Raw genomic sequence first — 14,490 nt, 5'->3', positions numbered from 1 at the left:
ACTTGTCTGTCTGACCACCCCCTCTCTTCTGGCCTGCCATCACTCTCATTGTGTCTCTCACCATCTCTTTCTCTTGCCTGTGTTTGTCTTAATCATTGCTGAGGTGATGTGGGCCAAGCAGAGCCAGTGGATAATGTGATTAGAAAGGGCTCAAGCGCAAACTCTCTGCTCTGATCATTCCAATCACCTGGGATTTCAGTCACATTTGTCTAAGATCTCCAGGTGGAAAATGGCCCCAATAAGATTCTCAGACTCGTTACTTACAGTGTGTGAGCCTCACCTCTTTTTAACCTTGTTTTTAAATGTGTCAGTATGTGTGCACCAGCTCTATCCAAGATGTCAGCCACAGCGCATACAGCCAACAGGGAATAAGTGCATGTGTGTGTACATACATGTATATTTGTGTTCCTTGTGTGTGCGTGTGTCTGAGGATGCTGCATGTGTTTTTCAGGCCTCCAGAGGCTCCACAGATGAATGAAGCACTGGATCAGGTGAACCGGCGCGATACTCCCCAGCATGTGCTGCAGCTGGCCCCAGGGGATTTTGGGTAGTGTGTCTGCCAGACCTCTGGGGGGGAAGGTGAGAAGAGGAAGAGTGGTTTTCGTCAGGAAAAAGATGAAGAGGAATTTTCGACATGACAGGCGTGTCATTAATCACAAGATTCTCCAGGCGGTGTTTGTGGATTTACCTGCTCTCGATGGAAAGAACCAAAGCAATGGACCGGACTAGTCAAATAGTATGTGTGTGTGTGTGTGTGTGTGTGTGTGTGTTTAGTTCTGTGTTTCTTCTGTGGCTTCATTACTGCCCTATTCCCTTTTCCTTCTGTCGTTGTTGGCTCTGGCCTTGTACCATTAGCCCCTCTGGCAGATACATCCATGACAGGTACAGAGAGAGAAAAGCACTCGCAGGAAGCAAATCTGTCACTGCGCTAACTAAAACATGTCAGTGGTGGTTCTGTGTGTCTAGGTGCACGACTGTGTGAGCCTGCACCGTGTGGATAGCTGATTGAAATCCAAGGCTGTTGTACTGAGGAGTTTATTTCATAGCTTAAGAGACGGAAGAGACAAAGAGGGAGCTTTGAAAGAGCTGGAACAGCCCGCCTATCTCCAAAGAAGGGGGATAGGGGGGAAAGATGGGGAGAGGAATCAAGGCGCAGCTAAACTATGAGACGTGGTGAAATGTGTCTGTGTGTGTCTGTGTCTGTGTGTGTGTGTGTTCCTGGCCTCAGGGGAGCCAACTTCTCTCCCTGGACTAGACTGAGCCCACCTGAGTCTCTCTCCCACCCCTCCAGCTGTTTCCCTCACCACCCTTAAAGCCTTTCCCCACTTCCACCGTTATCTCCATCCTCCCAAATCCAGAAATTCCCTATCTCTTTCTGCAACTACAAACCCAGTGCTTCTTATATGAGCCAATTTATGGCTGCAGTTTATTTCTGCAGTTGTGTAATATATTTTTCTTGCCTGCGAACCCTATTATTGATTCGAATTGCAGATAACCATACTGCAAAGTAAAAGTTGAGCTGCTGCTGCATAGATATTCTGTGACCTGTAATACTTTGTACTGTGTACTATTGAAATGACTCCAGTTTTTAGACTGCGCCACAAGCGGAGCAGTATGAATTCCCATATAAGGCAGGAGGACCCTTTCTAACCTCCTCCTCCTCCTCTACTCTCTTCTTCCCCTTCACTCCTTCATTGCAACTAGCTCACACTGTCAACTCACTCTTCCTTTTCTGCTGGTCTAATGCCCTTAAGACAAATACGAGCATATATGCAAATACCTGATAGTGGGCTGCCTGACAACAACAGTCCTGTGTCAAACACCAGTGGTTCTTTGAGTTTGAGTCATTCCCTGAAATACCTGTCTGAACATCTACATTGCTGCATTTTCTTCTGTACGCTTCCCAATACAGTAAATATTGTACCAACACTTAAGATCAAGCCTCACAATTCCGATGGGAGGATGAGGAGAGCGGGAAACAGAGTGGGAGGTGGAGATGATTGAAGGATGAAGATAGTGAAGACGGAGAGAGGGAAAAAAACACAAACAAAGCTGATAAGACCCTCGGCAGAGGAAGTGTCGTTCTCAGCCAATCCCCAGTGGACTCCCAGTGTCCCACTCTTCCCGCTGCTGCAGGATGTGTTCTGGTGTGGGAATACGCAAGGAATGTGGCCCCTTTTGTTTAGCGTGTGATAGGGCTCCTGGTTGGCGGTCATTTGTGTGTCTTATGTGTGATGAGCTCCAGGCTTGGCAGAGGCTGATCAGAACCGCACTCAACAGTCCTTTCTGGGTAAGACCCTCCCAGGAAAACAATGACTGGTCTTATGGCTGCTATCTTTCAAAGCCCCTCCTTGGCTGATGGAGCTCTTGCTGGATCCTCGGCATGATTCATATCCACAGACAGGATTCAACAAAAGGCTAAGGAGGCATCTGTATCAAAGTGTTCTCATCAAACCCTTAGCAGTATACAACAGTGACATCTTGATTTTATTCAATGAATCAGAACTGCACTTTTCTTGTATTTCCTGCATCAGAAGTAAAAAAAAAAAAAAAAAAACAGCTCAATATCTACTCCATTCACTACATTTTTGCAAATTCAGGGATGTACTCTAGATTGAATGTTTCAGATACTTTGCAAAGAGAATTTCACATATTTTTTTTCCCACTGGAGACCCGTATATCTCTTTGCCCCAGGCGTTAACAAAAGTACAACTCTTGAAAGGCCTTTAAATAGACTCTGTCGAAACTGTCGAAGCCTACCTTGGCCTTTTATGCAATAATACATCTACACACAGAGACCATTCCACCTTGAGGCCATGTCCTACACTTGGAGTGCTAAATTATAGAACAGTAAAGGAACATGATTTCTTTATGAGATCTTACTGGGCAGGAAAGACATTCAGACATGAGTGGACAGAAAACAAGGCAAAGTGAGGTTTATTGAAGAATTTGTGACAGTTTCTTTGCTCTGTGTAGCCCTCATGTTGACAGAAAAAGTCTTTTAAATGTATTTCCTTAAAACACAGTGATTCAAGAATTATTTAGTAGTCAGCACTGACAGCACCCGATGTAAAATAAACACCCTCTGCTCACCACCAGGATGTGGTTCACATTAGATATTGACAAAATGGTCTTATATCTCCGATTAATGGAGAATAAAGGCCATCTTAAACATTTGGCACAAATTAATAAGATGAGGATGATGATTTTTTTTGTGTTTTTACAGCCAATATTTGGTATCCTTTCAAGTTGTTGTCTTAGTGCAAACCTTGGTGTAGTGACAAGTTATCGAACATTCTTCATTCATGTTTCATTCATTCATTTTTGAAAACCAACCACATCTTTGGTTCAATGGTCAATTTCTATGATGCACAACACTGTAAATAAGCAAAATACAGGCAAACGTTTCCTTTGATGACAGATTTTAAAATGAGTTGACGTGTTTTACTTGTCAAACTATTGAGAGAGGTTTGGTGCAAACTTTTACGTCACCTCCATCCCTTCAAGAACATTTCACCCTGACAGGGAACACCAGGCTGGATTTATCAAACTATCAAACGTAATGTGAATTAGCTGCTGTAACTTAGCAAAAGTAGGCAAGTGCACTGGGTATATGCAAATACACAGAAACATCTTGCTTTGGTTATCAAAGGATATGTCTGCTTGGACTGAAGTTCAAGAATAAAAACTTTACACTGAAACAGAAACGAATGTGTCACCACAACCTGTCACCAAGGACAGGAAGACTGACAGACACAGTTAGTAAGTACTTTTTTCATGATAGACATCACCTTGGTTAATATGAGGGTTTTGTGAAAGCAGAGACCAGGACTGTTTTGCCTTCAATCAGAACTGGAATTGGTGAGTCAGACATAGAGGTGGGATTTAAACAAAACTGAGAGAACAAGGGACACTCTTTGAACTCATTTGAACTGTCTGCACATACAGTCATCCAGTTGACTGCACAACTCGTGTTTGTGTGTGTACATATAGTGCATTCAGAAAGTATTCAGTGCATGCAGAATCATTGATCATCTTTGAGATGTTTCTACACTTTGATTGGAGTCCACTTGTGGTAAATTCAATTGATTGGACATGATTTGTAAAAGACATGCACCTGTCTATATAAGGTCTCACAGCTGGCAACGTATATCAGAGCAAAGACCAATGTGAAGGAACTGCCTGCAGAGCTCAGAGACAAGATTGTGTCAAGGCACAGATCTGGGGAAGGCTACAAAAAAAATTCTTCTGCATTGAAGGTTCCAAAGAGTGCAGTGGCCTCCATTATTCTTAAATAGAAGAAGTTTGAAACAACCAGGACTCTTCTTGGAGCTGGCCGCCCAGCCGTGGGAGAAGGGCCTTGGTAAGAGAGGTGACAAAAAACCTAATGGTCACTCTGGCTGAGCTCCAGTGATCCTGTGTGGAGATGGGAGAAACTTCAAGGACAACCATCACTGCAATACTCCACCAATCTGGGCTTTATGGCAAAATAGCCAGATGGAAATCTCTCCTCAGTGAAAGACACAGGAAAGTTTGCACTTGAAGTTTGCAAAAAAGCACCTGACGGACTCTCAGATTCTTAGAAACAAGATTCTCTGGTCTGATGAAACCAAGATTAAACTGTATGGCCTCAATTCTAGGCATCATGTCTGGAGGAAACCAGGCACCGCTTATCACCATCCCAATGGTGAAGCATGGTGGTGGCAGCATCATGCTGTGGGGGGGGGTTTTCAGCAGCAGGGACTGGCGGAGCTTGTGGTGTCATACCCAAGAAGACTCAAGGATGTAATTGCTGCCAAAAGGTACTTTAACTAAGTACTGAGTAAAGGGTCTGAATACTTATGTCAATGTGATATTTCAGTGTTTCCTTTTTAATAAATTTGCAAAAAAAAAAAATCTAAAATCATGTTTTTGCTTTCTTATTAGAGGGTATTGAGTGTAGATGAGAGGAAAAAATAACTGAAATGGTTTTAGTATGAAGCTGCAACATAACAAAATGTGAATACTTTCTGAATGCACTGTACATTTATTACCACAAATCAAGACAGATTTATCCCCACTCAAAATGAAACTGATGTGTCTTTAAGTTCTTACAGCATTTCCTTTTGCAGTCTACTCACTGAAACACTCACGGTTCACTGCAAACAGAAAAATTGGCCATGTGACCAACAGCAATGCAACTGCAGATATGTCATGTGTATGTTGTCATGAAATCTGGAGCCATACAACCCTAGCTGCTTGTAGCCCCACATTCAGGAACTACAGGAGGAGAAAATGCAAGTTTTGTCAAACCTCAGCATTACAGATTGGGTTGACAAAAAAATAAAAAATAAAAAAACAGAAGCATGTGATATACAGTACATTCAGATCGCTGCTCCACCTTTATCTGTTTTTTTGTTGCCTCCTGGGGAGCATGAGCTTTGCCTTAGTGTCTGAACGTGGTGCTAAAATGAGGCGACACCGCGGTCAGTCACACAGGAAACTCAAAAGACAGACGACCTCACATCCTGCCTGAGCTCTGGAAGAAACACTTCCTCCTTAAAAGCAGCAGTGAGTGCAAGTGCTAAAGATCTCTCACATGAAGGCAGTGGTGCGGTGCTGAGAGATGTTCAACAAGGTACTATACCGTATGTCTGCTGAAATTTAAAGTCTAACCTTGCAGACATCTCTGTTCTGAAAAACAGAATGCTATCACAATGATCTTTGGAGGGAAATTACATTCACAAAATTTTCAAGTGAATAAAAGGAAATTACAAAGCGACGTGATTAGCCTGAGGCCAAGTTTTCATCACAGACACGATTCAAAAACAATAAAAGGTATCAACTCAAGAATTATACACACTGGTAATGGCTATAAGTTGACCCTGAGGTCCAAAGGATTGTTTGCAAACTGGCATCTTCTGTTCACTGCTATTGTGTTGCTACTGAGAGAGGTTGTAAATACATCAAGGCAGTGCTCAAAAACATTTAAAGTGGCACATTTCACTAGTGTCACTTTAATAATTCCCCTGTGATTACTAAAAGAGCTGAAAAGGGAAGGATGTTGTGCATCTTGATCTCACCTTCAAACTGGCAGTGAAACAGATGAGACAAAGCAGTGGCTTTGATGTCTGGTGCTAATATAACAGAAACCATCCTCCCACCACTCTATCATCTGCTGACAAACATCACGTAGATATTTTCCCATACAGTCTGCAAGTCCAGACATCGCACATTTACAAAACCCTGCCACTCTTGTGTAGCAGTACAACAATAGCAGCCTCTCACTAAAGCAGACCGCATTTGCTCACTTCAGTCTCTGCCTGTGCGTCTGCCCAGAGCAGCCAGCCCCCTTGGTTGCCATCAGGGCTTCTTGGCTGCAGTTTTGGCTTTCCCGTTGGGTCCTGTTTTGATCTGGGTCATCTCCACATCTGTCAGGGCGTCAGGGGGAAGGCACGAGCGCATGCGTTCAATGGTCTTCTGGTAAGCTGCCCTCTCCTGCTCCAGAGAGCGAATCATGTGCTTCATTTTGCTCTCCCGAGAAAGGAAGTTCTCCACGCTTGTCTCCAGCGTCTGAATCTTCTGCCGTGCAGCCTGGAGGACACAGACATCTTACTTCAGTATAAACAGGCTATGGTACAAAGAGACATTTTGACAGAGGGCAAACAAAAAGCACTCCACTATAAGTCAACACCTGTCCGACTTTGTGCTAAGATCCTTGCACTAAATCCAATGCAATCAAATGTGACTGTAGTTCATACAGAACCTGTGCCTTGTGTAAATCACTTGTTAAATGTTGTGGCAAACATTATCCAAAAGCAGAAGTCCTCAAAATTTTCTTTGTCACATCAGAGACAAGAGCAGCTCAATTCCTCTTTGACATTCATTAATGTAAAGACCACCAAGTGAGACTTTACCAGTCTTGCTGTATGTATATTCTCATAGTACTGAGCAAAATTACAAGAATGTGGGGAACATACAGCCTTTCAATCCCTTTGTTTCTCTATCGTTGCCATTGTTTTTTAAAGTTATGTTTTAGTGCCATCTACAGGTAGTCTGACACATTATCAATGGCAACTTCTGGGTGTCACACAACAATACGACAGAGCCTTTACTCTGTCAAAAGAGGGAATTATAAACTGAGTAATAACTTAAATACTTCCCACAATGATACATGCCCCTTCATTAGAAATCGCTAAAGGTACCACACAATTAAAATGATGAACATTTACGCCAATTACATACTAATGACTTGCTCGTTTCCTAGAATCATTCCCACTGATGTAAATGAAAGGTTATAAATGAAAAAAAAAGTGGTCTTGTTGCAGATCAAACTCTAAGTGTGATCCTTTACCTGAAGTTTTTCCAGCAGATCCATGTTCTGTTTCTTCAACTGTGCATTTGTCTTCTCTAGTTTATCCAGCCGGTCAGAGTCATCAGGCAGCGGCCCGGCATCTAACATCTCATCCTGCAGGACACGGTACTCCACGTCGTATTCATCCAGCTGCTTGGAGATGTCCATCTCCATTACCTGGCAACCCACAGAATACATAGTGAGACATATGCCATCAAGTTATTAAAGTATATTGATATGTATGTTACAACAGCTAACGGTAAGGTCCCGCAAAATTATAGAAGAGTTTATAGGAGAAGTCTGGTGATGTCATATGTCTTTATTATTGTCATACACTCTTCTGCTGCCATAAATACTCACTAGCATACCACATTTTCTACTTAAAAAGTCCCCAAAAAACTCCAGTATTAGTGTGTTCAGGGAAATTATGTAACCTTTTTTTAGAAGTGAAAGCATTTATTGGTGATAAGAGATTCACATCTTCATTGGAACTGACTGGGCTTTGGGGGAGCCGCAGACAGACACCACTAGAAAAATGTTATGATTGTGGTTAAACACATATTGCAACAGCTCTTTCAGCAGGACATACAGTAACACAGGGTACTGTAAGTGCAAGGTATTCTGTTATAGATTGCACACAAGGAAAGCAAATATCCCTCTTTATAAATACACATGAAATCAAAATGCCATTATTTCAGTATTATTTAAGTTGTTAAAGAAAATAACAGTTTTATTTTTGTTTATATGTGGTCTTGATCTGCTCTCCTTTCTGGATCAGGCCAATGTGGAGAAACTGACAGCCACTGGAGAGCTTTGACCAAGTAGGTTTAGTCTTACAAGAAGAACATATGGCTTGTCTTACATTATGGTAAATAAGTAATACTAGACCTTTAACAATGTGATACCTATCGACACATTTTTCAACATTACAAACATCGAGAAGCTTTCAGCTAACCGCTACTGCAAAATCTGGGTTAAGTCAACATTAAGAATTACGTTTACATGCTTCATTGTGTTTGATTATCTGGAGACCTGGAAGTGTTTTTCATGCAATTTTCCACTCTGTACCTTTGCAATGGTCTGCTCCATTTGTGTCTGACTGAGGGTGGGAAGTGTAGTTTTCAGATAGTCCACAATGCTCTCAAAGGTGTCACACTCTACTATCTCTCCCTCATGGCTGCTCAGCAGACAGAGGGCCACTTTAAAGATTACTTCAGTCCCCTGGACAAATAGAAAGTCTGGCAAAAGAAAAAACAAAACAAAAACACAGACACAGCAATAAGAACACAAACGCTTTACACACTTTACTTTTAAGCTGTGGTGATTAGGAGACTATTCTAAAGTCATTCTCTTTTTAAAATAGCAATTGTGCAGATAAGTATTTGGCCATCATTCTAAAAATATACCAAAGATGCGAGACACAAAGCCGAGGGGGAACTGAGAGGCGAAGAGAGTGAGGAACCACGGCGCGGCGTAGAGGCTCGGACAGATCTCGTGTTCCTCGAAGTGATTGTACAACTCTCGGTTGTAGTCGTGTAACAGTCTAGAGAGCTGGTACATCTGAACCTGGGATCACACAGACAGTATGTACAAGAATACACACACACACACACACACACACACACACAGATATACACACACAGGTCAAAACATGAGCTGTAGAAGAGAAAACTGGTATATCTTGATTTGTCCCAAAACAGTGTGACTATTATAGTTGGCAAATGATCCTTTGCCCAAGCAGCCAGTTACTTAAGTACTATCAGTGGTATCTTAGAGTCTTGCTCTGACATGCATCAAGTCCAAGTATTTGATAAGCTATGCTAACTCTAACAGCTCTTAACAATATATTACAGTGATCTGACAAGTGCTAGAGTGAAATGCACAGCAGACTGAAAAGAGAAGCAGAAGTTAGCTCGAGCTAAAATTGGCTGTTATCAGTATTACAATTTCCTGACAGTTACAAAGAAAAAAAGTAATACCTTTACCTCCTCGTACTGAAACACTGCACAGAGAGAACAGCACAAATTCCTCCTGTCTCTGCAAACTTCTTAAAAAAAGAACTGCAGTGTAGAGAAACTCAGCGGGCTACTGCTTGGCTAAATTGTTACCTGCTGTAGATTAAACATTGCCACACCAGCTGATGCTTTAACCCCAATGAGTCAGCTGATGTTTAACTGAGGCTAACAGAATGAGCATGCAGGTGTGGTTTGAATAAGAGGTGGAGACACTTGACTACTGTTTGCTGTCGCTAACCAATAACTCACACAAGGCCATGCTGAATATATGTGTCCAGAGTGGTGGCTGTTACTTACAGTATTTCTGATACAGTAGGCTAAAAACTTTAATGATAGTATTTAAATTTAAAGCTACTGTTTGTAGAATATTTATGTAATAATAGCCCCCTCAAATTATTCTGATGGCAATTTTTAAAAAATGAGGCAATCCTGTTGAATAAAGGTTTTAAAGGGGGGCTGCAGATGTCTTGTAAACAAACAAAAGTCATGTTTACATAGAGTTTTACTCACCACAATGCATTGTGTGTATCCTTCAGGTCTAACAAAAGTGTTGAAAGCGATTCTTTCTTCATAAAACATTTACAAATCCGTTTTTATGAGTATTGTAAATCTTGTAATCTTCCATCTATGTTTACTAGCTTGCAGTCTTCTTCTTCCCTGCCTTTGTGTGTGTGCGTCCTCGATTGAGTGCACAAGACAAACAAAAGGGGACCCATTCGTAAAAAAACAAACAAAAGAAAGGTCAGAAACTCCACAGGGTACCTTTAATGTTCGGGGCATTTTCTTTCTTGCAGTATCACATGTAAAGTGATATCAGTCTGCCATAACCTGTAATTGAATGGAGCTCTAATTTGACCTTTTTAAAACTGAATGTTTGCACAACAAGTAATCGTGTCTGATGTTGAGCCTCAAATTATCTTGCAGAAGAGAAATTTAGGGGATTTATTCTTTATATACACAGAAATGAGGTCCCTCACATTGTGATTACATGTTGTAGTGGTCCCTCGACACATTCTTGTACTGACCTGCAGAGAGACCATGTCAGGTCTGTACTGGCGTCTGATACCGAGGTCGTACATGAAGAACTTCAGCATGTCAAAGGCCTGTTCTTCGCTCATGTGGAGCAGCAGCACACCAGCCACAAAGCTGATACCCTGGCAGTAGCCGACCTGCGTGTACAAAACAAGAGTGCACACATTATGTAACGCAAATCTGATAATCACCATCACTATGGCCTTACAGATGTGCATTATGGAGAAAGGAAATGTGTCTGTCCTGTGTACCTCTGTATCCAGCAGAGAGTAGGCTTTCAGGAGGTTGTAGAGGGAAAGCTGCCCAGCACCCAGCTGGGCTGAGAAGTACTCGTGGGTGGGGAAGGTCCGGCCTGAGGAGGAGATTAACATCTGAATGTTTACTAAATGTTCAGTTTCTGTGAACTTTCAACATAACTAGAAAAAGTTGATGTTGATGAGCTGCTGTGTAGAGAAGCTGAGATTTTTTTTGAAAAAAAGGAATGTCCAAAATCCTCTAAAAAAAATCCCATAACGTGCATTATTCTCATTAACTAATACAGAAAATAAAACAGTCAAATTTGTTTGCTCTCCATGACTTGTATGATAATGTGCCCACCTAGATCCACCAGAATGGCATGCTGCTGTGCGGTGAGCTGCTTCAGCAGATCTTGGTAGGGGGTGTCCGGGGCTTGTTGACGTTGGGGCAGTCTGTGACACAGCCGGTGCTGATGGGAAAGTAGCAACCAGACCTCCCCACGCCTGCTTTTGGAAACACCTGCACGCAAAAAGCAAGAGAAGAAGAGCTCGTTCAAAACCCCACACACACACACACACATGTACAGCTGCATGAAAAATCATAGCTACAGACATAGATGAGGATGTATTCTCTACAGCTTTCTCTCACTTTCTTACACATAAAAAACACACACACACACACACATACTCTCTCTCACCTTGGCAGAGTGCACGGTACATCTCCTCCTGGTCTTGTGGGACTGTCGTTCTGCCTGGAGCTGTCAGTTTTCTCTCCCACAATGCCTGTGCATCTTTGGAGCACTGGCCCACTTCCTGGTAGTTCAGCTTCATCTTGCGGATGTGCAGCTCATCTCGGCTCGCTGCAACACAAACAACAGAATAAAAAGAGATTAGAGAACACATTGAATCTTAAAGCGCACCTTTTCATATGCACATATCGTGGTATCATTTTTACATGTTATTTATGATTCTCTGATGCACCAGAAAATCAAGACCTGAGGCAAGCACAAGAGAGATGTACTTAGAAAGAACACAAAAGCCCTTCTGTTTTCACTGTTGTAAAACAGAATATAGCTGATCAAAAGATGTCAGATTTGAAAGCAAGTGTGAATATTGTCCCTTATGCCTTTTTGTCACCAGTTACCATTGAAAGCCTACCACATAAACACAAGCCACAATAACCACATTAACACCAAAGATCCATTATGCTGGAGGGCCTGGAGAGGCTAAATCAAGACAGCGGGGAGAGGTACACAGGACAAAAGAAACACAAAACACCATAAAGTATGATCACCCCCGAACATGCAAACAAAAAGAAGCTGAATTGAATGAACATAAACCAACACCCCAAATCATGCAAAACACCTTCCTTTAGCCCAGGTGCTCCTTTTGTTTTGCTTACCTTCTATTGAAAATAGTTATTCACAGTTAGGTCCTCAGACCAGCATTGGCGTCATAATAACAAACAAAGGGAAAGAGATGTGTTGGTGGTCTGAATATAAAAGCTACACATAGCAAGTGTATCCAGAGGCTCCCCCAAATGAAAAAAAGTCTCCTAGTTTTCTACACTATCTCCTCCTTTTCCCTGTGAGATAGACATTAATGCTGACACTGTCATGCTTACTGTTTTTTAAATGATTGCAGGGTTAGGGGAATGATCTGTACTGTAACCGTATCGTATAATTGAATGATGGGAGAGTTTTCAGATCATAACAGTTCACACAACTTAACAACAACTTTAACAGCAGGAGGTCAGTGCATGTAAAATTATGTTGATGTCTGTGTTTTGAGCTGTGCATGCATACAAATGATACACATTATAGGATTAAGAATTTATAATCTATAGGGTGCGGTTTTACTTCGTGCTGTTATCCACTTTTGATAATAAAGTAGCTCATTAACTGTCTGGCATGGCTTCAATTTCCTCTTCTCCACTATATTCCTCATCAGTTAACTTCCTGTTAGGAGACAAGTGGTAGTGAGGGAGGAGAGGAAAGGATGCACCCTTTATAACCCTGACCATTAGAGGGCGATGTTTCCAAAAGCTATGTCCGGTTATTTTACTGAACTCTGACCTTACATAGCTGTTATTGATGGGTTTTCCATGAAAAAGATTAGTTCTATGCACTTTAACCTACTCAGTGTCTGTTTGAGTGTGTTTGTGTGTGTGTTGATCTGTGTGTATACTTGCAACACCCAAAACACTCTGCTCTAAATATAGCTGTGCACCAGAATCTCAAACCAAGACGGCAACATTTGACTTCTCAAAATAAACAGAAACGACAGCTTAAGGAGTCATCAACTCTTTTGGCTTCTAACACTGCGCACGCTGACAAAGCCTCAGTCAGGAACAAGAATATAAATGTTAGAGCATGGGGCAGAGAGTGAAACTTTTCATGATACTTGAGAAAAAAAGAAACTACCGCTGTAATAAATATCTTCAACGGCAGATAAACCTTAACAATAAGACCCAGTGTGAGCAGTTTTTGAGGAGAAGAGCCTCATGACAACTTATAAATATCACCAGTGTCTGCAGAGAAACAAATACACTTAACATTGAATGTCACTGAGTGATCTAGCTGCAACAAGAGCATGGACATCTTGTTCTTCAAATTACTAATTCATGTGACCAAAGGAGGGATTTGTTCTGGAGCAATTATCATAGTTCACATGGCCAGTAGTAACTGCAACTCACCCTCCAGTCTCTGGTTCTCCTTTTCCATGCGCAGCAGGATGATCTGCTGGTGGATGGCAGTTTTCCAAAGAGCTCGATAGTCAGTCCCCGTCCTCTTGGGCCTCTCCCCAGACGGTTGTTCGCCTGTCTGGGGCAGCAGGTTCCCCAACACATCCACACTTGCACGAGGAGAGAGAGGCAACAGCTCCCTGGCATCAGAGTGGTCTAAAACATTCATAGAAAGCACTTTTTTTTACTTATACAATTAAAGCTCCACTTATCACTACTTTTCATAGTAACAGTGACTCTAATGATTAAGTGTATAATGTGAAAGGAGTTGCTCATAGTGATGAACCGACAATTATCACTCGACTGTGCAGCTGTACAGTCATGAACAGAGCCTGTAGCCTCTTTTAGCTCATTAATTTGGCTCTACGGCATATTTACTGTTTTGGTACACTCTCACTTCTCTCATTAACCTGCTTTCCAACACCAAGAGACAATTGTCTTCAGCAACAAAGCTGTGATAAACCCACTGTAATGTGACTTGCTCAGCACCAAACTGCAGACAAAGTTAGCAACTAACTAGTGAAGAAAGTAGGGCCTGACCGATACTGGATTTTTGGAACGGATGCCGATACCAATACCGATATTCAGGAGTAAAAAAATTCTGATATCAATATATCGGCCAATAATCTTGTATATGCATGTATATACACGATATATACATAAACACACATTTTTTGCAATGATCCCTCAAATGTGGTTATCAAACACTTGTGACAAAGATATGAAAGATATATGTAGAACAAAAAACATATGTACATATATATTAAACTTGAATTGAGAGAAAGGATCAAATATACATAAAATATTGCCTATATAACTTTTTAATTTTTCAAAAAATATATCCGATAACTGATATATCTGTGATAGGCCAATATCGGCCTATGACATCGGCTGACCAATATATCGGTTGGGCTCTAGAAGAAAGTTGACCATCTAGCAGCTAAAGAGCCAGATATATCAGGAGAGGCAATATTGAGCTTACATTCATCATGTCACCAGAGACATGTCTTTAAATAAATGTTAATGTGGCTCCATGTCTGCTGAATGTCTAAATAGCTAACCTGTTTTCTAATAAAGTAGCCACAACAGCTTTATAGGCCAATAAGGCAGGTTTTTGATGAGGGATAAAAA

General features: G+C 41.5%; 1 protein-coding gene across 6 annotated transcripts in view; it reads right to left on the bottom strand.

Annotated features, from left to right (window-relative positions):
• Positions 1-2,910: 2,910 nt before the first annotated feature.
• Positions 2,911-14,490, bottom strand: part of tbc1d4 (TBC1 domain family, member 4) — a 30,937-nt gene continuing 19,357 nt past the window's right edge. For 4 of the 6 annotated variants that reach the window (XM_067604035.1, XM_067604036.1, XM_067604037.1 and 1 more), the window contains 9 exons: positions 13,312-13,515; positions 11,315-11,476; positions 10,978-11,136; positions 10,632-10,732; positions 10,374-10,517; positions 8,740-8,899; positions 8,402-8,571; positions 7,334-7,510; positions 2,911-6,573 (listed from right to left, as the gene is read on the bottom strand). In XM_067604035.1, the coding sequence (XP_067460136.1) occupies positions 6,343-6,573; positions 7,334-7,510; positions 8,402-8,571; positions 8,740-8,899; positions 10,374-10,517; positions 10,632-10,732; positions 10,978-11,136; positions 11,315-11,476; positions 13,312-13,515 (1,508 nt within the window). In that variant the 3' untranslated portion in view covers positions 2,911-6,342. Of the gene's footprint in view, positions 6,574-7,333; positions 7,511-8,401; positions 8,572-8,739; positions 8,900-9,312; positions 9,623-10,373; positions 10,518-10,631; positions 10,733-10,977; positions 11,137-11,314; positions 11,477-13,311; positions 13,516-14,490 lie in introns of those variants that run through there. The other 2 variants (XM_067604040.1, XM_067604039.1) reach the window with 2 other exon arrangements.

Source organism: Thunnus thynnus, chromosome 11, assembly GCF_963924715.1.
Source record: "Thunnus thynnus chromosome 11, fThuThy2.1, whole genome shotgun sequence".
Lineage (NCBI taxonomy): Eukaryota > Metazoa > Chordata > Actinopteri > Scombriformes > Scombridae > Thunnus > Thunnus thynnus.
This window is presented reverse-complemented; position numbering and strand designations above follow the sequence as displayed.